The sequence below is a fragment of the Sinocyclocheilus grahami genome, unplaced genomic scaffold (assembly GCF_001515645.1).
Source record: "Sinocyclocheilus grahami isolate Dianchi unplaced genomic scaffold, SAMN03320097.WGS_v1.1 scaffold183.1, whole genome shotgun sequence".
In the NCBI taxonomy this organism is placed as follows: domain Eukaryota; kingdom Metazoa; phylum Chordata; class Actinopteri; order Cypriniformes; family Cyprinidae; genus Sinocyclocheilus; species Sinocyclocheilus grahami.
This window is the reverse complement of record NW_015505362.1, coordinates 388,703-410,847: the sequence shown is the minus strand read 5'-3', so window position 1 is coordinate 410,847 and position 22,145 is coordinate 388,703. Positions and strand designations below refer to the sequence as shown.

General features: G+C 36.7%; 1 protein-coding gene across 5 annotated transcripts in view; it reads right to left on the bottom strand.

The window, feature by feature from the left end:
- The window catches only part of LOC107594414 (kinesin-like protein KIF16B), a 22,901-nt gene extending 1,371 nt beyond the window's left edge, over positions 1-21,530 (bottom strand). The window contains exons 1-30 of one of the 5 annotated variants that reach the window (XM_016284446.1): positions 21,195-21,530; positions 19,887-19,956; positions 19,685-19,798; positions 18,182-18,298; positions 17,919-18,016; positions 17,509-17,618; positions 16,597-16,739; positions 16,247-16,415; positions 15,983-16,114; positions 15,420-15,595; positions 14,877-14,942; positions 14,595-14,654; positions 14,381-14,500; positions 14,173-14,224; positions 13,029-13,166; positions 12,814-12,896; positions 12,645-12,733; positions 11,237-11,269; positions 10,875-10,928; positions 9,989-10,190; positions 7,892-8,121; positions 6,588-7,002; positions 5,420-5,680; positions 3,722-4,059; positions 2,705-2,863; positions 2,482-2,587; positions 1,351-1,392; positions 967-1,011; positions 756-878; positions 545-634 (exon numbers count right to left, since the gene is read on the bottom strand). In XM_016284446.1, the coding sequence (XP_016139932.1) occupies positions 545-634; positions 756-878; positions 967-1,011; positions 1,351-1,392; positions 2,482-2,587; positions 2,705-2,863; positions 3,722-4,059; positions 5,420-5,680; positions 6,588-7,002; positions 7,892-8,121; positions 9,989-10,190; positions 10,875-10,928; positions 11,237-11,269; positions 12,645-12,733; positions 12,814-12,896; positions 13,029-13,166; positions 14,173-14,224; positions 14,381-14,500; positions 14,595-14,654; positions 14,877-14,942; positions 15,420-15,595; positions 15,983-16,114; positions 16,247-16,415; positions 16,597-16,739; positions 17,509-17,618; positions 17,919-18,016; positions 18,182-18,298; positions 19,685-19,798; positions 19,887-19,956; positions 21,195-21,241 (3,882 nt within the window). In that variant the 5' untranslated portion in view covers positions 21,242-21,530. Of the gene's footprint in view, positions 1-544; positions 635-755; positions 879-966; positions 1,012-1,350; positions 1,411-2,481; positions 2,588-2,704; positions 2,864-3,721; positions 4,060-5,419; positions 5,681-6,587; positions 7,003-7,891; positions 8,122-9,988; positions 10,191-10,874; positions 10,929-11,236; positions 11,270-12,644; positions 12,734-12,813; positions 12,897-13,028; positions 13,167-14,172; positions 14,225-14,380; positions 14,501-14,594; positions 14,655-14,876; positions 14,943-15,419; positions 15,596-15,982; positions 16,115-16,246; positions 16,416-16,596; positions 16,740-17,508; positions 17,619-17,918; positions 18,017-18,181; positions 18,299-19,684; positions 19,799-19,886; positions 19,957-21,194 lie in introns of all 5 variants that reach the window. The other 4 variants (XM_016284448.1, XM_016284447.1, XM_016284449.1 and 1 more) reach the window with 4 other exon arrangements.
- Positions 21,531-22,145: the final 615 nt, after the last annotated feature.

The following is a 22,145-nucleotide window of genomic DNA, read 5'->3' as shown; positions in this document are numbered from 1 at the left end:
ACTCTGTTCCCCTTTCGGGCTCTGTCTTTACATTTATTTTGAAAGATGAAGCTCGCGATTATGGTAAGGGGCGTTACATTTCCGACGAGTGCTTGCGGTGTTCGGCCAATCACAATGCACTGGGTCAGCTGGCCAATCAGAGCAGACTGCGCTTGTCGGAAGGAGGGACTTTGTAGAAAACTAAGCGTTTGAGAGAGGCGGGGCATAGAGGACCTACAATAATGTACAGTATTTGAAAAATAATGTGTTTTTTGAACATTAAAGCATGTCAACATATTCTGTTACACCATATACACAAAATAATGATCTTTAAAAAAAGCATCATATGACCCCTTTAAAAAAAATTATATGAATAAATTTGATTTGAAATGTTTACATTTATGCATTTATCCAAAGCAACTTACAATGCATTCTGATACATTTCATTAGTTTGTGAATTCTCTGGGAATCGAACCCATAACTTTTGTGTAACTAGCGTCATGTTCAACTAGTTGTGTCTAGTTGCGTCACACATGTTGCTTACATGTTTCTATGCAAGTCATACCTCTGAATATTTCAGCTTCAGAGATTTGTGCATCTCCCGAAAACGACTGTATCTTCTAAACACCGTCCACGTTTCATCCAAAACAGTGATCTGCACACAGGACAAAAGCCCGAATCTCAAACATCAAAGATGACCATTCAGACACTTCACCACACGGTCAATTAAGACATTCTCACAGATAAAGCAATGATAGTATAAAATGCAGACAAACCTTGACTTCGAACTCAAAGTGTTCATCTTTTCCCTGACCGCATAGGATGTAACGGGGAATACTGATCTTCACCGGATCTTTAAGACTCTCTGGACTGGGTTCCAGAGGAATCGACACCAGCCGCTGTGGAAAGATGGGAAATTATAGTCAGAAAACATCCTCAATTGAAGTGCTAATGAAAAAAACATTCCCTAAACATACAAAAGAGTACCTCGTATTTCAGTTTGCGTTGATCTATGTGTTTTTTATCATTGTCCTGAGAGATTAAAACACATTTTAATAGGGTCATAAAACAACTAACACAACTTTAACAGTCTCAATTACTAGCAGCTGATTTTAGGGGGTCAAGCAAGCACTTGTTTGTCATTTCCCATCAGTTAGGTAGCAAAAAAAAAACAGTTTGATTACAGCAAAAGGAGCAATGCATCGATGCAAGACATTGGTGGGCAGGCTGCATGCTTCCAAAGAAGAAAAACCGCAGAGGAAAGACCCAATCTACTGATATCAGAGATTGTGAGAGGTATGCAAATTAAAGCTGGATCATGCAAATCCCTGTGTGCTCAACTGGTGCTGATTGGCTGAGGCCTGTGCTTACCTCATAAAAAACAGAGCTACCTTCACTATCCTGCTCCTCCTCCTGCAGAGTTAAACAACTCTGTTGATGCCAAAAACAATTCTGTGGGTTTTAATGTGTCTCTTGCGCATGACTAGTGTAACATTAAACCGTTTTCTCCTCTTTAGCAAGCCCACACAGAATCTCTCAGGAAACAGTTTGGCTAATTTAATTGTGGTTTTTAGCTAAAATCAACACAGAAAATGCAACCAAAAAAAAGGAGCAGATTCAAAGCAGTTTGGGCTTGCTTTTAAAGTTTCACAAATTTTACCAATAGTTTGCATTCAATCCAAAGAGAAAAGGAATTTTACAATAACATGTATGTGTTTATAGTAGTATAATGATAGTAAGAACATGATGTTATGGTCTACAATTTAAAGACATCATATTTCACTTCTGTATGGTAAAGTATTCTTGAGTGAGACAGAATATTTAGTGGAAAATAATGTAATTTTACTGGTATATAATATATATATATAATAATAGTTTATTATTGGTTAATAATATTATTTTTCTCTGTCGTCTCAGTTACTCTGGCAGAAATTAATAGATTTTCTGAAGAAAATAGTGGTAAATAAACAAGTAAAAGTAAATGATGACATGTAATGACATCTTGATATTGTTATTTTAGTATTATTTATATAATATAGTATTTGTTCATATTTTAAATTAGCTTTTATTTTTTTACATTTCCAGTTTTTATTTTAATTTGACTAATATCATTATAATATCATATACCATTATGTGCTTTTGTAATTTTTTCTTTTTCTTTTTAGCTTTAATTTATATTCATTTCAGTTTTAGTTTAGACATATAGACAGACATATTTTATATATTTAATATTTTATTTTATTATATTTTATTATTTTAATTAAGAATTCAATTCATGGGAGGGTCTGTAAGGGACATTTAACCACACTTAATCGTTTTGATTAACAATGACAACACTGATATGTACCTATGTTTTAAAAAGCAAAACTATTTACAACACACTCTATTTATTTCAAATGCAAAGAATATTTCTGGATCTATGTAAGTAAACGGGTTTGATTTGATGTTGTCTGTGGGTGTTGCGGTTTACAGTGAGTGTGTGTGTTAGCTGTAGCTTTATACCTGGAGTGAGTCTGAAGACAGTGAGAGTGTGTTGTTATTCTCTCTGTTCAGCAGGTTCAGTTTCTGCAGCCTCCGCTGCACCTCTTCCTCAATATACGCATTCATCCTGAGAGAGAAATGAGCAGTTCAGACACAAATTAAATTACGTACTGACAAAATCTTTATTTCAAGCTGCTTGTTTGAGAGCATTAAGCAGCAGTGAAGGCAGCTGTGGTGTGTGTACCTCTCGTCTCCTATGGACAGGACAGTCGGCAGGGTCTGTATGGGGCTGACGGGAGACTGGTTCACATTGTATTTGTCTTCCCCGCTCACACTGAGACTCCGCACGCTTCCTTCACTCTCACTGATCCTCTGCTTCAGCTGCGCAATCTCTCGCTCCATCCTGAGAAACATCCAGAGCAAAAGAAAAGACTCAGCAAAGCGGCTCTAGATTTATCACAGTCAAATCCAGGGATGCCCAGGGGCCGCAAGGGGGTTCTGGGGTCCGTAAAACATTTGAGAGATTTTTCATTTATTTATTTAACTACATTTATTTTAGGGCTGTTAAAGTGAGAACTTAGGATATTAATGAAATATAATGTGATTTTTTTACAGTCACATTCACTTAATTTAATAGCATTTCATTGCGCTTTCTGGTGAAGACTAAAACATTAATTATTTTAAATGATTAATACATTATTTCATTTGACTTATAATTTACTTTCTAAATATTTTTCTAAAGTAAAAATCTTTATGAACAAATGTAAGTGTCAATCACAGGTACATTGTCAATTTAATAAAAAGTCAATCTTTTCCAAAATAATCATATAAAGACCTTGTAAAAGACAATTGTTTAATTTTGGAAACAATTATTTGATTTAATTGTTTTTATAATACCACTAATAATCCATTTTAGGATGTTCTTATACTTGCATACAAGTATATACAAAAAATATATTTATCTTGATACTTATAGATAAGAATAATATCACAATTAGACAATATTCTCATATTTGCATATTGTTTGAGTGCATTTTTAGGTTTATATTTTTATATTTATTTATGTGAATTATTGTTTGTAATTTTTTGTGAGTCATCTGGCATATTCCTAATGGGATTAATTACCTTTTTACCATACCTTAATTATTGTCTCAAACAGTACTAATATGTATTTTTTCATAAAAATATCCAGCTGCCTTTATATTTATCCCTCACAAGAGGAACCCCTGTGCTAGTGTCCTCCTAAAAAACAACTACACACCTGTCCTGGTCCAGGTCTAGTGTTCCTGAAAACCTGGAAGTGCTCTGTCCTAAAGCAGACTGTGACCTCTTTCTGGGCCCTTCGGCATCCGGCTCCAGACTGAGGCTTCTGCGGTAAGCAGAGTTTTTCCTCTCCAAGCGTGCGACCGCCTGCTCCAGAGCCTCCCGCTGCTGTTTCTCCTTCCACTCCAGGATCTCCTTCTCCTTCCTGCGAACCTTCTCCTCCTGACGGGCCACGTTTGCCGTGAACTGGTACGACTGCTGGAGCTGCTGCAGCTGCTCGGTGCTCGCACTGTACTGAGACAAACGCTCCTCCTTCTCCTCCAACTCCTTCTCTACCTGCAGAGAAAAACAGACGGATAAAGTTGGATAAACAGGGTTCCTACACATTTTCCATTTCAAAATGCCATGCTTTTTCAGACTCAAATTTCCAAACCTTTCAGTAGATCTTCAAACCATATTTAACATAAAAGGAGCATTATTTTCAGATTTATATTTGGTATATAGCAGGGTTCCTCAAATCTTGCCCTGGAGGGCCAATGCGCTGCAGAGTTTAGCTCCAACCCTGATCAAACTCACCAACCTGTGATTTTTCTAATGATCCTGAAGACATTGCTCAGGTGTGTTTGATTAGGGTTAGAGCTAAACTCTGCAGGAAAGTGGATCTCGTGGGCCAGATTTGAGGATCCCTGGTATATAGTATGGTCATCTGTAAATATTTTTATTTTCTCAGGGGTTTATTCACTGATTTTCTCGAAGTGACAACATACAAAGCCCCTTGAAAAAAGAACATTTTTTGCTCCCTTGATAAACTAATCACATGCGCATGGGAATTTTTTTTGCGTTCTTACGCATTAAAATTTCTAGTTTTACATATACTATCACCTATTTCCTTTGTGTGTCACTGCCATCTTACTATGGAGAAAATGAGAGCATGGATGCACATGAATTGGATGCAAAAGGCCTACTGTCCACTTTAACACACGGTGGAGAAACCATGACACGAAATGGTCTGATGGCATAATACGGCTGTGTGCATTGTCCTATATGCCAAGCTCAAGGGTCTAAAAAAAAAAGAGTGGTACTGTAAAAAATAAGTTTTCAAAATGTGGCTCTCTTTAGGGCAGTATGTCTTATTTCAAGGCCTTAAGTCTACTTTAACTCATACTGTGTGGTGGCCAAGACACCACACCGCGAAATGGGCTGATGGTGCAATAGGTGACTCGGTGAGCATCATCCTATTTGCTAAGTTTAATGGTTTCTGGTGCGCACACAGAAATTTGTGCAAAAATCCCTTTAGAGACTTTGTAATATCGTGAGAAGAAACCCAAAACACCTATAACCTGCATTTTTGCATAATGAAAAAATGCACCCTGAATTCATTCAGTCATCATGTTTGCCAATCACTAAAGAATCATTAAACAGCTGCCAAGAAAACTCACTTCTTGTATGATAAATGTATTATATTTATTATAATATTATTTCTATTATAGAAAACGAAATAGTGGCAAAAGTCTGGAAATGCAAATCATTTTTCATACTCTGCTTTCTTTTTTCCATACTTTTCCAGACCTGGAAATTCATACTTTTCCAAACTGCATAGGAACCCTGGATAAAAGCGAGATACATAAGTATTTGCAAGATGCTACTACTAATCCAAGTACCGTCCACTTAGAGAGGAAGAGACCATCAGTTTTACCTGATATAGAGTCTCGTCCAGCTCTTTGTCCATATCTTCTGGACTTCCGTCTAAACCAGGAGACCCTGTCCCTCCTCTAACTCTCTCCAGGAGCTCGATGGCTCTCTGTCGCTCCTCTGAGACAGCAGGGAGATGTTTCTCACAGAGAGACTGGAGCTGCCTCTCTTTAAACTGCAGACCGTGCTCGGCCTGCTGGATCAGAACCTCCTCCTGACCCAGAGAGGACACGTCCTGAACACCACGCTCCATTATATCACGGACCTGCAAGGACGAGAAAAGTGAATCACCAGAGTCTTGATTCAATTTTCATTCTCATATTGATTCCATTACAATTCTTTTGGTTACTTTCAGTTATTATGTCCATTTTTCTCATATCTGAAAGAAATTCTCTCTCTGCTAATGCTTCAAATTATTTAGTTTTTCTAATTCACTAATTCAAACCGGCAATTTGTCTTACTGAACTATTCATAACTTATTGAACTATCCGACTCATAAGAGTCATTTGTTAAATAGACTATATTGGTCCTGATGGATGTGATAGATTCACTAAAAAGGACCATTTAAAAAAAATACTTGCTGTATTATGGTTAAATTAACTAAATAGTATCAAAAGAGTCAATTGTTCATGAATTAGACTACACAGGTGAGGTTGTGCTGCATCATTTTTAGATTAACTAAAAAGAATCATCTCAGAAAAGTCAATAGTTTGTGAAACAGAATTACACCAGTACAGTTGTATGTTACAGATTCACTATAATGAACCAGTTTAATAGAGTATTTTGTTTGTGAATTGGCCTACACAGGTCGCTCTGCATCATGTTTTGATTCACTAAAAAGAATCATGTGTTTCTGAATCAGACTACACCCGTCCTTCTATACGTTTTTGATTCACTAAAATGAATAATCTCAAAAGAGTCATTTGTTTGTGAAACAGAATACGTTGCATGTTAGAGATTCACTAAAAAGAATCATCTCAAAAGAATCCTTTGTTCATGAACTGGCCTACACAGGATGCACTGCATCGTGCTTTGATTCGCTAAAAAGAATCATCTAAAAATATTGTTTCTTCTAGCTTGGTACATTTTAAACGAAAATATTAATTTCAAAATGAACACCCCAATATTATTTAAGTGCAGTGGATATACAAACAACTAAAACAGCTCCCCACCTCAGTTTTCTGACACAAGGACCCCTGTACCGGTCTCTGTTTGTCCTTGTGAGTGTGCATCAGCAGGCCGAGTGACGTGCGCACATGGGCCTCCTCCCGTTCCAGCCTGTCCTTCTGCTGGATCAGTGACTCCTCCAGCAAACTCAGCTCCTCCACCTGCATCTGCTTGAAATGTTGGTAGCGTGTCTGCACGCTCCTCCGGGCCTCCTCCCCGCCCTCCTCCTCTCCATCGATCCGCGCCTCCTTGGCTCTGAGCAGCTCCTCCCGGAGCTCGGTGAGTGTCCGTCTCTCCTCCTCCAGTCTGCGTGCTTCATCCGGCATGAGCAGGGCGGCCGCCTCCTCGCTGCGCTCCCTCAGCTGCTCCTCCAGACGCCCAACCAGACTCAGCTGCTCCTTCTCTCGCTCCTCCAGACGCCTTGATGTTCAAGACATTCATTTTGACATGGTTTCAAACGTACGCATACAGCTATATCTCCATATAGATATTAATATATAAGTTATCTAAATATATATCTAATATTTATAATACAATCTTAATATATTTATAATATATAATTACAATATAAATTTATTGCATATTTATAACTGTGTATATAATGACACATACCATACAACATAAACATGGTTTATGAGGACACTTCCCGTGTCCCCGTAAACCAAAAGGGTTAAAAAATATATACTACATGGTGTTTTATGAAATTCAAAAATTGCCAGTTTCCTGTAAAGGGTAGGGTTAGGTGTAGGGTTTATGTAGGCCGATAGAAAATACAGTTTGTACAGTATAAAAACCATTACGCCTATGGAGAGACCCCGTAAACCATAAATGCAAGTGTGTGTGTGTGTATGTATGTATGTATGTATGTATGCATGCATGTATATATATATATATATATATATATATATATATATATATATATATGTACATATGTATACTGTATATGTATCTGTTTTAATAAATATATAATTATTACATAATTATTTTATTAATAATTATTAATGTTAATTTCAATTAGCATTATTTTAACTACTATATTATAATTTAGTATATTTTGATATAATAATTAACATTTTAAAGTAATTAAGTATTTATTTTAATTATTTAAATTTAATTATTTATTATTATTTGCTTTATTATTGTTAAGTTAAAAAAATATTTAAACCATTTTTAAATTTTTATTAAAAAAAATCTATCTGCAAGTTAGTCCGGAACTCCGGATTGATTTCACACTAATATGTATTACTGAGACTCATCATATTTTCTATGTCAAGCGTTAACAACAGATAAATGACATTGACATTTTCACCTGTGTTCCAGCTGGAGTTTGACAGCCTGCTCCTCACGTTCTCGTTTGAGCCGCTCCAGCTCACGAAAGAGCTCGTTTTGTTCTGCTTGCTCTCGCTGGGCCTGAGCCTTTTCATCCTCCTCCTCCTCCAGATCCTCCTCCTGCACCTCCTCCTCCTCCAGCTTCTGCTTCGGCTGCAGTCTCCTCTGCTTCTGCTGTTCCTGTTCCTTCTGCTCTCTGTGTCTCTCCTCCTGAACACAATAGACAATAGCATATAAAAAAAGTCTCTAAGTCAAAAGAAGGTTTTGAAGAAATTTTTTTGATTTTGGCTCTTGGTGTGGAAGTGGCTGAAAATTTGTCAAAAACAAACTCTAGTATAAACTACTGTGCAGAAATAAATGTTATGAAGCGCCATGTGGAGAAATACATTTTATGATTTTATCAGCACAAAAAAAAGAAAAACAGAACAATTACAGCATCATGACAATAAAATATCATTATCTTGATTTTAATACCAATTTTGGGGGGTAACGCATTACTAGTAACGCGAGTTATGTAATCAGATTATTTTTTTAAGTAACTAGTAAAGTAACGCATTACTTTTGAATATAGAAGGAAACATCTGAGTTAATTAAATGGGTGGTTGATTGCGATTTCACTTTTTTAATGTTAGTGTGTAATGTTGCTGTTTGAGCATAAACAATATCTGCAAAGTTACGAAGCTGAAAGTTCAATGCAAACGGAGATATCGTCTTTTAAAATTCTGGCAGTTTAATGCCTACAAAAACGGCTGGTAGGGACTACAACGAGTTACTTCCCGGGTTCATGACCCCAGATAAACCCCGCCCTCTGGAAAAGGCAGCAAAGGGGGTGAGGCCATGCTGCGCTGCTTTAGAGAAGAGGAAGAGAAAACTAGAGGTGCACGTAAAAATCTGTTCATATATGAATCGCGATTCTGTCTTCTAATGATTCTAATGGATTCACAAATTTCAAAATCAATGTTCAAAAGCAGCGGTTCTTAATACTGTTCCTCACGTTGCCCTGCTCTGCATCTCTCTCTCTCTCTCTCTCTCTCTTATTCAGCACAGCTCCAACAATGAACTGTTCCAATTATAAACTTATGTTCACATAGTTATGAGAAGCATTAAATATGGACGCGCGTGCAGTTGCCGTACTGTATTAAAGCTTTAATCAGGATAAAACCATATATTAAAAGCTAACATAAGCAGTAGCATTTACAAATAACAGCGTATCTAAAAGTATGAGACAACAACAAACAATAAACATAGGCATACCATTAAAAGCCGTGCTTGCACAGGTTCTGCACAATCCTCTTCAATAATATCCTCTGCTTCTCAATCGGGCTCAAACTGATAAGTGATATTAAATACACCTTTGTTTACAATACAACCGGAGCACATGCCGCTGAGGTGAGGGGCGGGACGTTTAGATGCACACTAGAGGCGGTTTAGCCAATCACAACACACTGGGCTAGCTAACAAATCAGAGCACCAATAGCCTATTTCTGAGGGCGGGGCTTCATAAAAGAAGGAAATGATCAGCGTGTTTCTCAGAGAAGGGACAGAGTGGTGTGGATTAAAGGTAAATTATGTGAAAAATAATGCATTTTTTAAAAACTAAGCATTAAAACATGTTAGACTGCACCCCATAAACACAATCAAGCCTAGAAAAAAAAACAGTGAACCACCCCTTTAACTTTAATGCAAGTTACTTTGTTTCCTCATGTATTGACTGATGACTCTCGTGTTGCCATTTTGAGAGAAATTAGGAGTAAGTGCAGACCCTACTGTACAGACATGAATTTACATTTCCTTCAGCCTGAGGCATATTCATTTCACTTTTGTTGTGAAAGGGCTTTTACATTTGTAAAATAAGAACTTTTTTATATTAAAGACAAATAAGCAAGCCCAGCCCAGATTTAAAAAATAACTCAAAAGTAGCGTAACGCATTACTTTCCATAAAAAGTAACTAAGTAACATAATTAGTTACTTTTTTAGGGAGTAACGCAATATTTTAATGCATTACTTTTAAAAGTAACTTTTCCCAACACTGCTGACAACCATTAAAATGGACTACTTGCTGATCAGCAGTCTGACCTGAAATTTCTCTTTCTCAGCGATCAAGTCTCGGAGACGGCTCTCGATGTCCTGACTGTGTCTGTGCAGGCTCTCCTCCTGTCTGCGGATGCGCAGCTGCACCTGCTCAGACTCCTTCCTCTGAGACTCCACCTCCTGCTGCATGCGCTCAAGCTCCGCCTTCTCACACTTCTGCTTCTCCTCCATCTCCTTTATCAGCTGCCTGGACCAGCAACAAAACAAAGGAAAGAACTGTGATTAGGTTCAAAATTATTTACATAATTGAATATACATTATTAGATCATTATTATATATAGTGTAATAGTCATTGTAAATACAATTCTTTTACAAATCACTTATTTGTAGCAATAGCCAACAATACATTGTATGGGTCAAAATGATCGACTTTTCTTTTTATTATTTCAGAAATAATTATGATATTAAGAAAAGATCATGTTCCATGAAGATATTTTGTAAACTTCCTACCATAAATACATTAAAACTTAATTTTTGATTAGTAATATGCATTTCTCAATATTTAATTTTTTTCACCCTCAGATTCCAGATTTTCAAATAGTTGTATCTCGGCCAAATATTGTCCTATCCCTACATCAATGGAAAGCTTATTTATTCAGCTTTCATATGATGTATAAATCTTAATTTAAAACAACTGACCCTTATGACTGGTTTTGTGGTCCAGGGTCACATATTAGATTTATTATTGTAGTTAAGTTCCAAAAAAATTTAATAATTTACCCAGCTTGCTTTGTGCTAATTTTGTGTATTTGCATAAGCGGATTTAGATAAAATCATAAATGTAAATTGGTGGACAGGACTGTTTTATCTCAATTACATGTGTTCACAAGTATTTTGCATATATTAATGTTTGATAAGTCATATGACACACCTTTTATTTTCCAGTTTTTCCAGTTCTTCTCTTTGCTGCCTTTCAAACTCCAGTCTGGAACATATAAGACAATTAGTTTCCACCTTAAAAACACACACACACACACACACACACAGGCGCAAACCACAGCAAACTCACACCAGCGCATGGGATGAGGGTCTGCATTATTACCAGCACTGAGCATGCGCTGCAACTACAAGCAAGTGCTGCAGAATACACAACTTTAAATAAAAGAGATGGAGACACGCGTTCAACTAAAGTGTTATGATGATGATGATGAAGTGCTTCTCACAACAAGAAATGAAGAGACTGAACTGAACACAACAGTTAACATGAGAACACTAGCTGTGCTTTGGGTCTACCTGAGAAAGATGGGACCCTTTTCAGTGAAGAGACTGCCATGAAGAAGTTCAGAAAAAGGAAATGTTACCAAATACTGCTGCACAAATCCAGACTATTAGTCTGAATCATTTTTAAGGATAATTTAAAAGAAAAAATCATGACAATTCTTGTGTGAACAACGTTAACTCATTTAAAATAAAATAATAAAAAATCCACTTAGTTGAGTGCTTGGTGTTAATTCATGACATGTAGTTGGTGTAGTAGGTCACTGCCCAGGATCATGATCAGTCATGACAACACAGCTGTCAAGGGTTTTACAGGCCAATCAATTTCCACATGCATGATCACAGATCCAAACCTCACCAACAAAACCTTCATAAAACTCATTTTTACTGTGCAATCTTCTATTTATGTGACCATGCAAAAAGCCAACATGCATTCAGTTGTTTATAAGGGATGCATCGATATAAAAAAATTTATAGCTGATACTATAAATCTATTGGGTTCAGACTTTTTTTTTTAATGTAAACCTAAAACCTAAAAGTATACATGCTCAGATTTAGGCATTAATATGTTACAATGTACAGCAAAAATGACGAAAATCTGTTCAGCACTCTTGAGACCCGTCACAGAGCAAAGCATTGTTTAAACTGTAAAAACTAATATTATTTTCATCCAATAATGGCTTAAACAAACCACGGGCCATGAATTAGATTAAACAAACTTCAAGTACACTAATGTTCAAAAGTTTGGGCCAGTAAGATTTTTTTAATGTTTTGAAATAAGTCACCATGCTGCTTTTATTTGATCAAAAATACATTCATATTGCAAAATATTATTACAATTTAAAATAACTGATTTTAATTTGAATATATTTCAAAATAAATTTTCAGCATCATTACATTGTCTTCAGTGTCACATGATCCTTCAGAAATCAATCTAATATGCTGATTTGATGCTCAAGAAACATTTATTTTAATTAAATAGAAGTATTTTGTAACATTCTAAATGTCTTTACTGTCACTTTTGATCAATTAAATGCATTCTTGCTGACTACAAAAAACACTTTTAATGGTGGTGTATATACCAAATTTAATTATGATCTGACTTTCACAATTGAAATTATTAGTGTGGTCATTATTGCATATTTGTCCAATTCATACATTTAGAAAACTACTGCTTTATCCTACACTGGTCAATACCAGTATGGACACTGATATATCGAGCATCCCTATTTGGATGTTTTTGGGAAGGATCACTGAGGATCTGGCAAGCAGAGCTTGAATTAAAGTTTTCTGTCAGCTGTTTCAATGCACTGGGCATCAGCAGTACCGGGCATGAAGAGAGAAGGAAAGAGGAGGCGGCGTGGGGAGGAAGAAACCACTCGCTCTGTCGCACACGTACACGCACACACATGCGGAGGCTTACCCAGGGTTATAAAGCATGACTGTAGAGAGGTTTTCACAGGATTTGGACAGATCAGACATGGATAAGCTCAGACTGGTGAGGAGGCCGCTCTGGAGAACGGGAAGAGCAGATATATTAACAAACATGTCATGTGTTTGATGCTGAAGCTTCACGTATGAATTCCTCTCACCTTTCTCTTTTCTCGAAGTTTAGCCGCCTCTTTGGGATGATTGAATCTGAACATATTGGTTCTGCCGAGGAGAATGACAGCACCTGAGAAACACAAATGTACAAATAAATCTACAGTTTAATAAATGGGAAACATCAGCTTTGCATAAAACTGCATTCATATTGCTTATTCAGCAAAAAATATGAAATTTTTCTAAAAAAAGGTATATATGTGACCTTGGTTGAGTGGACAGGGCTCAGTGATCTGAACTCCATTGACTGAACACTGAGCGTCATTCAGAGGAATTAGAGTGACCGCTCCATTCTGGTTCTCTATCAGACAGTGCTCACTCTCCAGACCCAGACCATGAAGAACTGCAAAGAGAAAGAGAGAAAATATATTTATGACTGATCAGACTGGTCAGGCAAAGATTTCAATTCAAATTCAGTTCTCAAGCTGGAATTGGAACGGAGGGTTGTGATTTTGAAATCTAAGTTGAAACTGAACTGAAAATGGCAATCCAAATTCCTTTCAATTCCTGAATTTGAATTAAGAAACAAACAGGATGAAGCACTGTAATTTGAATATTAATTTAAAGAGATAGATCAGACCAAATTTATTCATCCTTTACTCATGTCGTCCTGTATGATTGTATGACTGACTTTCTTCTGTGGAACATAAAAGAAGATATTTTGAGAAATTAAGAAAGCCATATACTGTAGGTTTGGAACAACATGAGGGTGAATAAATGATAGAAATGAATTTTTATTCTTTAAGAATAGAATTCAAACAGAATTCAAAGAAATGCATATAACTGATGCACTGTTTTTGATTTCATGTTTAGCATCAATTACCCATAAATGCATCATCATACACATGAGGTTGCATGGAATTTAAATTGTACTGACAGGAAGGAGAATTTACCTTAAAAATGCAATTCAAAGAGACACGTTTTGTGAGAAAACATAATTACATGATTAATCCTGATTATTTATATCATTGTCCTCAACTAAACTACCAGTAACATTATAAAAGTAATTAACACAAACATTAATATAATTAATTTTGTCAAACAGCACAACTAAATGTCCACGTTTTGAAATGACATTAAAAAAAATATTTACAATAATAACAAAATCATATATTCTACAGGTTCATCTAAACAAATTTGAATTAGAAAAAGTGAAACTTTCTCACGATATTCTAATTTTTTGAGATGCACCTGTTGACATTTAATTAAGATAATTCTAGAAAATATATGGTGAATAAATTATGGCATTATAAATGCTTATTATTATTATTACCAAGTTTGTGTATTGGGACTGAATCAAACAATAACTGAACAGATGGAGGGAGAGAGAGTTCTGTCAATAAACTCACTGATGTCCTGTTCATTAGTGGCATCATCACGGCCAACGTATGTCCTTCCCTCCTGCAAACACACACACAAACCAATCATGCGCTACAGTAAACTAATATAATACAATCACATGAAACAAAAAACTAAGTTAAATGAATTCATTCAGCTGTAGCGGCATCTCCCTCTTCACCACCTGTACTGTGATGAACACTGGCGTATGTTCCTTACCTTTAAATGATAGAGAATGATGCCAGTGCTGAGCAGATCATCATCAATCCCGATGAGATGAGGCAGCTCTGAGTCCAGGATCACTCCGATTCCCTCCTTCCTCAGAGCCAGAGTTTCCTCCTGTTCAACACACATGCCAAAACACACACTCAAAGCCTGGCTCTGTGAATGAGGCGATAAAAATAAGATGCTGGTCTGACAGACGGTGACAAACTTTCAGGATGTTCTGCGTTTCGTTCCATTTGTTCGTCCATTCCTTGGTCAGCTCCAACACCTGCGACAGAAAAACATGCATGCAGCTGTGTGCCATAACCAACATTTAAATTCATCTCTGGAATTTCACACAGCATTTATTAGCAAACAAATCCCTGCTGTTTAGCACATTATGGGCTTCAGTGTGTGAAAATGAGTAGCTTTAGAAACAGTGCGACTGGATCAGTGGAGAGGAGAGTGTACAAGAGCTGTTGTTATGTGATTATGAAAGGGTGTATGTTACCCTGGCTTCATTATGGTGCAGTTCCTCCTCCATACTTAACGCTGTGGGGGAATCGAGCAGCGCTATCTGAAAATCAAACAAAGTATAACAGCCAAGTCAAGTCACCTTTATTTATATAATGCTTTATACGATATAGATTGCTTCAAAAGTAATAAACAGAAAAATAACAGAATCAATGATGCAATTCAAATTCTGCTGTAAGCAGCTCTAAATAGTGTTGATTCAGTTTAATTCAATAACTATGTAAAGTTCAATTATGAAACGAGTTCAAAATGCAGCTAGAAGCAGCTCAACAGAAGACAACAGAAAGAGTCCTTACTCAGCTTAAATCACTTCAATATTGATTCAATTCAGTTCAATAACGTGTCAATGTTGCAAAACTAATTTCAGCTATGAAGCAGCTCCACAACTCTAAAAGCAAGAGTACAAATCTATTAAAACTAATACTTGGATAAGAAAATAAGATTAAAGATTATTATACATAGGCTTAAAAGGCATATAATATTTTAGGATAAACAACAATTGTCAAATTCACGTTCAGACCTGATTTCCCTGCGCGAGCAGCGCTTTCAGCCGAGCGATCTCTGCCCGCAGTTCTCGTATGAGTCTAACGTTGGAATCTTCATTAATCGTGGGTTTGTTGATAATGTTTTTGGCACGGTTAGCATAGCGCAGCGTGCTCAGTGTCTCGCCGTAGTTGACGTCCGCAGGCGATATAGCTGGACAAAAATATTTGAGATCTCACATGCACATTCCTTCAAAATAAGCACTGCACAAAACATTTTTTAACCAAAACTAAAAAAGGTACCTGGGTAAATGACAAAATCGTTTATTTTTAAATATTTCAAAAAATCAACATCAAATCACTTTCTATTTTCTAGAAATGTAATCTCTGTATTCATGTTGTATTGCATTTCATATATTACATATTTTTTAATTTAATGACTCCATCAAGTAAAAACTAATAAAAAAGTGGTTTAACCATCAAGTAAAAGTTCATTATTTTCCTTCCTTCAAGCCGTTGTCTGTACGAATTACATAAATGTTATGTAATTTCATAGATCCAGCCAAAACAACACATGAGCGTCACATGTTTCCTCACTCACTAGCGATCATGATGGTCTTCGAGTTTCCTCCCAGACTGTCCTTCAGGAGCCACGTGAGCACTGAGTCTCTGTAAGGAACAAACACCTGCTTCTTCTTCAAATGACTGTTCCCTCCTTCCTGTGACAGATCGGCTACAGAGACAGAAGGAGCCATCAGAATACTGAGACAAAATTTTACTCAGTCTCTACACAAGAGTTCTAAAGAATTTAAGAAAACGGAACAAGACAATAAGAAGTGTGGCAGAGCACAACAGTGCCTCTCACCTAAAGCGGAGATGACATTTCCCAGAGTGACCAGTGACTTGTTGATATTGCCGCCCTCTTTGAGCCGGACACCCGTGGCCCCTGTGGCATCGGCCCTCTCACTTCCTGCCAGGTCCACCAGGTGAATCTTACTGACTGTCTCACTCGGCATCACAGCATCAAACTTAGCCTGAGAAGAAGAGAACAATAACAAACTATGTGATATTATCCTTTTAACATTACTTACTAATAAAAGTATTTAGCATCTCTTTTGATGACATCATGGATCCCTCAGCTGGTTCAGCTCTTGCAAATCCCCATTCAATGGCAATAACACAGGTGTAGATACATCTGTAATGCTTTACAATCACCTGTGTGAAGTTGATGGTGAAGATGGCGTGTGAGCGGCTACTTGCGTTGTTCATGCCGGTGCTGGCAGTCGTGCGGTTGATGTTTCCCGCCTCTATCAGCTCCTCCACATCACTATAGTTCTGCACGAGGTGCTTCGACAGGTCTGAGATCAAAGAGGAAGTGTTTATAAGAGTGTTTATGCAGACACATTTAAATAGAACATCAAAGTGTTTTATACACAATATTTATTTTATGTTAACATAATATTTATTTGATGTTTAAATAACACTGCAATATTTACTCAAAATATGTATATAATGTTTACATGGATTATTACACAATACTGCAATATTAAGTAAATATTATTTAATTAATCTTGCAATATTTACGTAATACTGTAATATTCACTGGTACTTAATATTAGAATATTTACTTAATATTACAATATTAACATAATGTTTACATAATATAGCAAGATTAAGTAAATATAAATTGAATTAATATTGCAATATTTACAACATACTGCAATATTCACCGGTACTTAATATTACAATATTTTTTCAAAGTGTACTTAATTTTACAATATTTACATAATGTTTACATAATATTGCAATATTTACTAAATTACTGCAAGATTAAGTAAATAATGAGTAAATATTGCAATATTAAGTAAATGTTATTTACTTAATATTGCATTATTTACTTATTATTTATTTAATATTTACATAATATTGCAATACTTACACAATGTTGCAATATATATATATATATATATATATATATAATAATTCATGTTTAATTTTTTAATTGGAGGGGTGTTATTTATATATCATCTTTGTTTTTGCTGTGACATTTGTATGAGAACATTTTTTATGGTGACCATGTTTATCTTATGTATTGATTTGCAGAGATGTTTGAAGTCAGGTTCTTACCTTCTACATAGGGTCCCTCTTTAGGATGCTCTCTGACTCTGAGGTTATACGTCTTTGCCATCTTTCTCCTTAACAAGTCCCGCACCCGTTCGTTGTAAATCTCCAAATAGCTGTGCAAAATATGACGGTTTTAGCAGGTTTTTTCCTGAGTATGCATACTGCAACAGACCTTTACTTTGAAGATGTACATGTGAAGAAAAAATGTTTCTGTGCTACTAGCAGCACCAAATGGAACTGGAATCAGGCTCAACCAATAAATGTGTACGTTTGTGACGGGAACTGATTGAAGACTTCTATACAATTCTGTTTGCTACCCCTATTTGGTGCAGAAAGATGATGCCATTTGACTATCATTCTTTAGCTCTCGAATACTGCAGGATTTTCACATATGACTTCTGAACTCAACTCACCTGACCTCTGTACGGAAAGAGGCTTCATCTCTCCGAGTCATTCCTGAAATTCGGCTGAATAATCCTTCACAGATCCGTGGGATCAGCCCGACGTCACCCTACGGCAGAGCAAATCATGATTCAGAGCCAGTATTCAGCTACAAGCAGTCGAGGGTGAAAAATCAAACGCCTCAGAGATTTACTAAAGTAGGTTTGAAATTACAGAACAAGCCTCAACTGTGGTTTTGGAAAAAGAAAACACCTGTATTAATAAAAAGGCTTACAGGGATGCCCATCATAGTGTGTGACTTCCCTGATCCAGTCTGGCCGTAAGCAAAGATGCAGGCATTATATCCTTCAAATGCTGCCTTTAACACATCAGTGCCCAGATCCTTAAACACCTGGAATCACACACAACACATCATGCCTGTGACATTAGAGTATTTATATAAGCACCTGAAAAAGCTAAAAGTTAATCATAAAGTCAAGATATGAGCTCAATTGTACTGTTAATAACAGCTGTGCATTTACAATCCCTTTAAGATCAGGATTTCATTTAATCTGCTTCTTGGAAACCAGCCCTGGATACCAATATTTTCGTTTTTACTATCTAACACAACACCCAAACTTGTTATTACGTCTGAGCATTGAGTAACAAACCTTTCTGAACACAAACGCTAAGAGGATTAGCTCCTAATGAGATCTGATTACGTTATTATACACAAATGGTGCTGGAGTTTTTAAATAAAATAAAAAATTCCTCTACAAACATGTTCTAATTATTATCAAATGTTCACACTCTATTTGAATGATATTGCATTGTGAAAAGCATGAAGATATTTATTGAGCCATTAAGTCATGGAGTTAAACTTAATCTCGCAAGCAAGTGAACATTAAGACAAGATTTCTTTTATATTTATGCATTTGTTTATTCAAAACGACTTGCATTGCATTCAACAGTCTCTGATTTGAACTTGAATAGCTAAAAAGTTGTTAGAATTAATTCATATCGGTGAAACAGTAAATTCACAACTGTTTGCTTGCATTATAAAAAATAAGTCTCTGTGTAGCATTTATTATATTAATATTTCATTTATTAAAGGGGTCATATGATGCTGCTAAAAAGAACATTATTTTGTGTACTTGGTGTAATGAAATGAGTTTATGCGGTTTAAAGTAAAAAAAACATTATTTTCCACATACTGTACATTATTGTTTCTCCTCTATGCCCCGCCTTTTTGAAACGCGTCGATTTTTACAAAGCTCATCGGTCTGAAAAGCGAGGTGTGCTGTGATTGGCCAGCTATCCAGTGCATTGTGATTGGCCGAATACCTCAAGCATGTGACGGAAATGTTACGCCCCTCACTATACTGTTGATGCCGTGTCTGGCGGGAGTGACGAGACAAAAACATTAAAACCCATTACAAACGCATTATGCAAATCTTCCCACATAGTGAGGTAGATATGTGGGGGCGTGTTAGAACGAGCCGTTTTAGGTAGGCGTGGCTAACTCTTAACTTTTATAAAGAATATCTCTTTGGATTTGAGACTTTAGTCTTTGCAACTTTACAGATCTTCTTTATGCACCAAGAGCTTGTTACACTCCAAAGAGAAAGGAAAAATTGAAATCGCATCATATGACCCCTTTAATATTTATTATTCTTTTTTTAAATCAAGCAATTTAAGAGCAAATACATATCTTACAACTACTTAAATTAATGACTGCAAATGAAAAAACGTATGCAGTCTTCATTAGACAGCCTGCGCTGTTCATATTTCCACTGACCTTCTCTTGTGAGACAAAGCCAGCACTTTTACAGTCCGAAGAGTCGTAAGAGAAATCATATGTGAAAGTCTTTGCTTTCTCCCTTACAGAGTCTCCAGTCACTCCATCTGGTATCTGATATAAAAATAGCACAAGAATTAGATAAAAAATGGTCATTTCATCTGTGGAACTCTTTCATTTAGAGACATTCAATGCAACATACTTTTAAGTTGGTGATGGTGGTTTTGTTGCCTTCCATTTCGATGATGCATTTGGCAGACAGGTCTTTCTCCCTGTGCCAAAAATCAATAATACATTAATAAAATATATATTTATGCACTTCACTTATTATTCACGCACACTATAAATCCATAGTCCATAAGCATTTACTCTCGAGGGAGACGATTTAATTTAGACCAATCAGCAGATCAAACTAGGCGTCTATTTTCGACCTGATGCTTTTATGAGCTGTTTAAGTTGGAAAGCAGATTGAGACCACAAGTTTTTTTGTTTTGTTTTTTTCATTACGATACAGGCAATCAGCGTAACAATTAGAGCAAAAAATATTTCAAGTGAAAAATTAATTTTGGATCTCAGTATTAGTATTTTTTTATATAAATTTTATTAGGTATATAAAATCTGAATCAGACACGGGAATGAACAGAAATTTTGTTTTTGACTGTTTTGACAGTCATACAGAAGCTACACAAGCTATATGCTATATATATATATATATATATATACACACAGGTTTGTGTGCATATAGTCCCACAAATTCTCAGCCTTACTTTAAAGCATGTTTATAATTCTTATTACACTCATGGATGATTTCATGATAGCATTCCCATTACTGTAAAACATTCATTAAAATCATTATATGCTGCAAATTAAAGGCAAAAAATTATTACAATATTTATATATTGTTATTTTATTCACATTACAGTCATTTTAAATGCATTATTATTATTACCACTAATAATATAAATATAACAAATTATGATGCCTCGTAATATAATAATAATTATTATTATTATCAAATTCAGATGTATAATATTATGATGATAATCAAATATTATGATAATAAATATTTGGTCCAGGATCCAAAAAAAACAAAGGACAAAGGGGACTGAGACTAAATGGACAAAAAGAGATCTGAATCCACTTTCAAGACCAGGAACAGTATACAATCAAAAAAAATCATTTTTCATCCGGTTCACTTTTGATCTGTTTGGTTCTTTTAATTAGACTCCAGTACCACATCACACCTAGCTAACTAAATAGACAGCATTGTGGAGATGCTGACTTCAACGAACGTGCCAAAGATGCGGTCAGAGCCATCTCCTGGGAGAGCCAGGTTCGAATCTGACCTGCGTCAAGACAACCTTCCAAATAAACAGAAAATTAATACTCGCTTAATGCTAATATTTTACGTGTATGTCATGTTTATGCATTTCACTCCGCAGCTGTTGCGACATTATTCACGCGGACATGTTTGTTTATTGGTTTATTTATGTGTTTAAGACCCACTCACCGTCTGTTCATGGGCCGGACCCTCACTGCCACCCGAACCGATGCCATGGCACATCCCTGAGCACCAGAACCACACACACACACTTCAGCAGTCAGTTCTCATAGGTGACTGACACAACTCTGACCGGCTCCGGCTGGTGCGACTGTATCCGCGGAAAACAGCTCAGTGTGTCCGTGAGAGGAGCTGGTGACGCTCGTCTAGTGTTCACTCAACAGTCAGCATGTAAGAAGATGAATTAGTCCGGGACGCTGTTGTTCAGTTCGTATTATTTTCCCGGAGTGATTCTTCACAGCGTCCTGCTCTTTGCTGGCAGTAGGGCGGCATACGGAACACATGGCGGACGCGACGCTGCCAACACACACACACACACACACACACACACACACACACAGAGTCAGTCAGTCAGTTCTCATAGGTGACTGACACAACTCTGAGCGGCTCCGGAGGATGTGACTGTGTCCGTGAGAGGAGCTGATGGCGCTAGTCTAGTGTTCACTCAACAGTCATCATGAAAGAAGATGAATTCGTCCGGGACGCTGTTGTTCAGTTCGTGTTATTTTCCCGGAGTGATTCGCAGCGTCTGCTCTTTGCTGGCAGTAGCGCGGGATACAGAACACACAGCAGACGCGACACTTCCGCCTGCAGGCCTGGAATCATCATGCATTATCAGGGTTGCCAGGTTTTCGCAACAAAACCCTCCCAATTGCTACCCAAAACTAGCCCAATCGCGTTTCGAGGGGGGGGAGGGGGTCCCCAGGTAAACCCCCGCGTTCTGGGAGGTAACATACACGTTTTTTGGCATGGTTCCATTGGTTAAATTCGCATTTTAGGGGCATGAAAAACAACCCGCGACAACAGTGTTAACGCAGCCCAATTCCGCGGGAAAACTGCGGACTTGGCAACACTGTGGATCCTGCCGGGAACAGTGTCATGAATATATCAATGTAAATC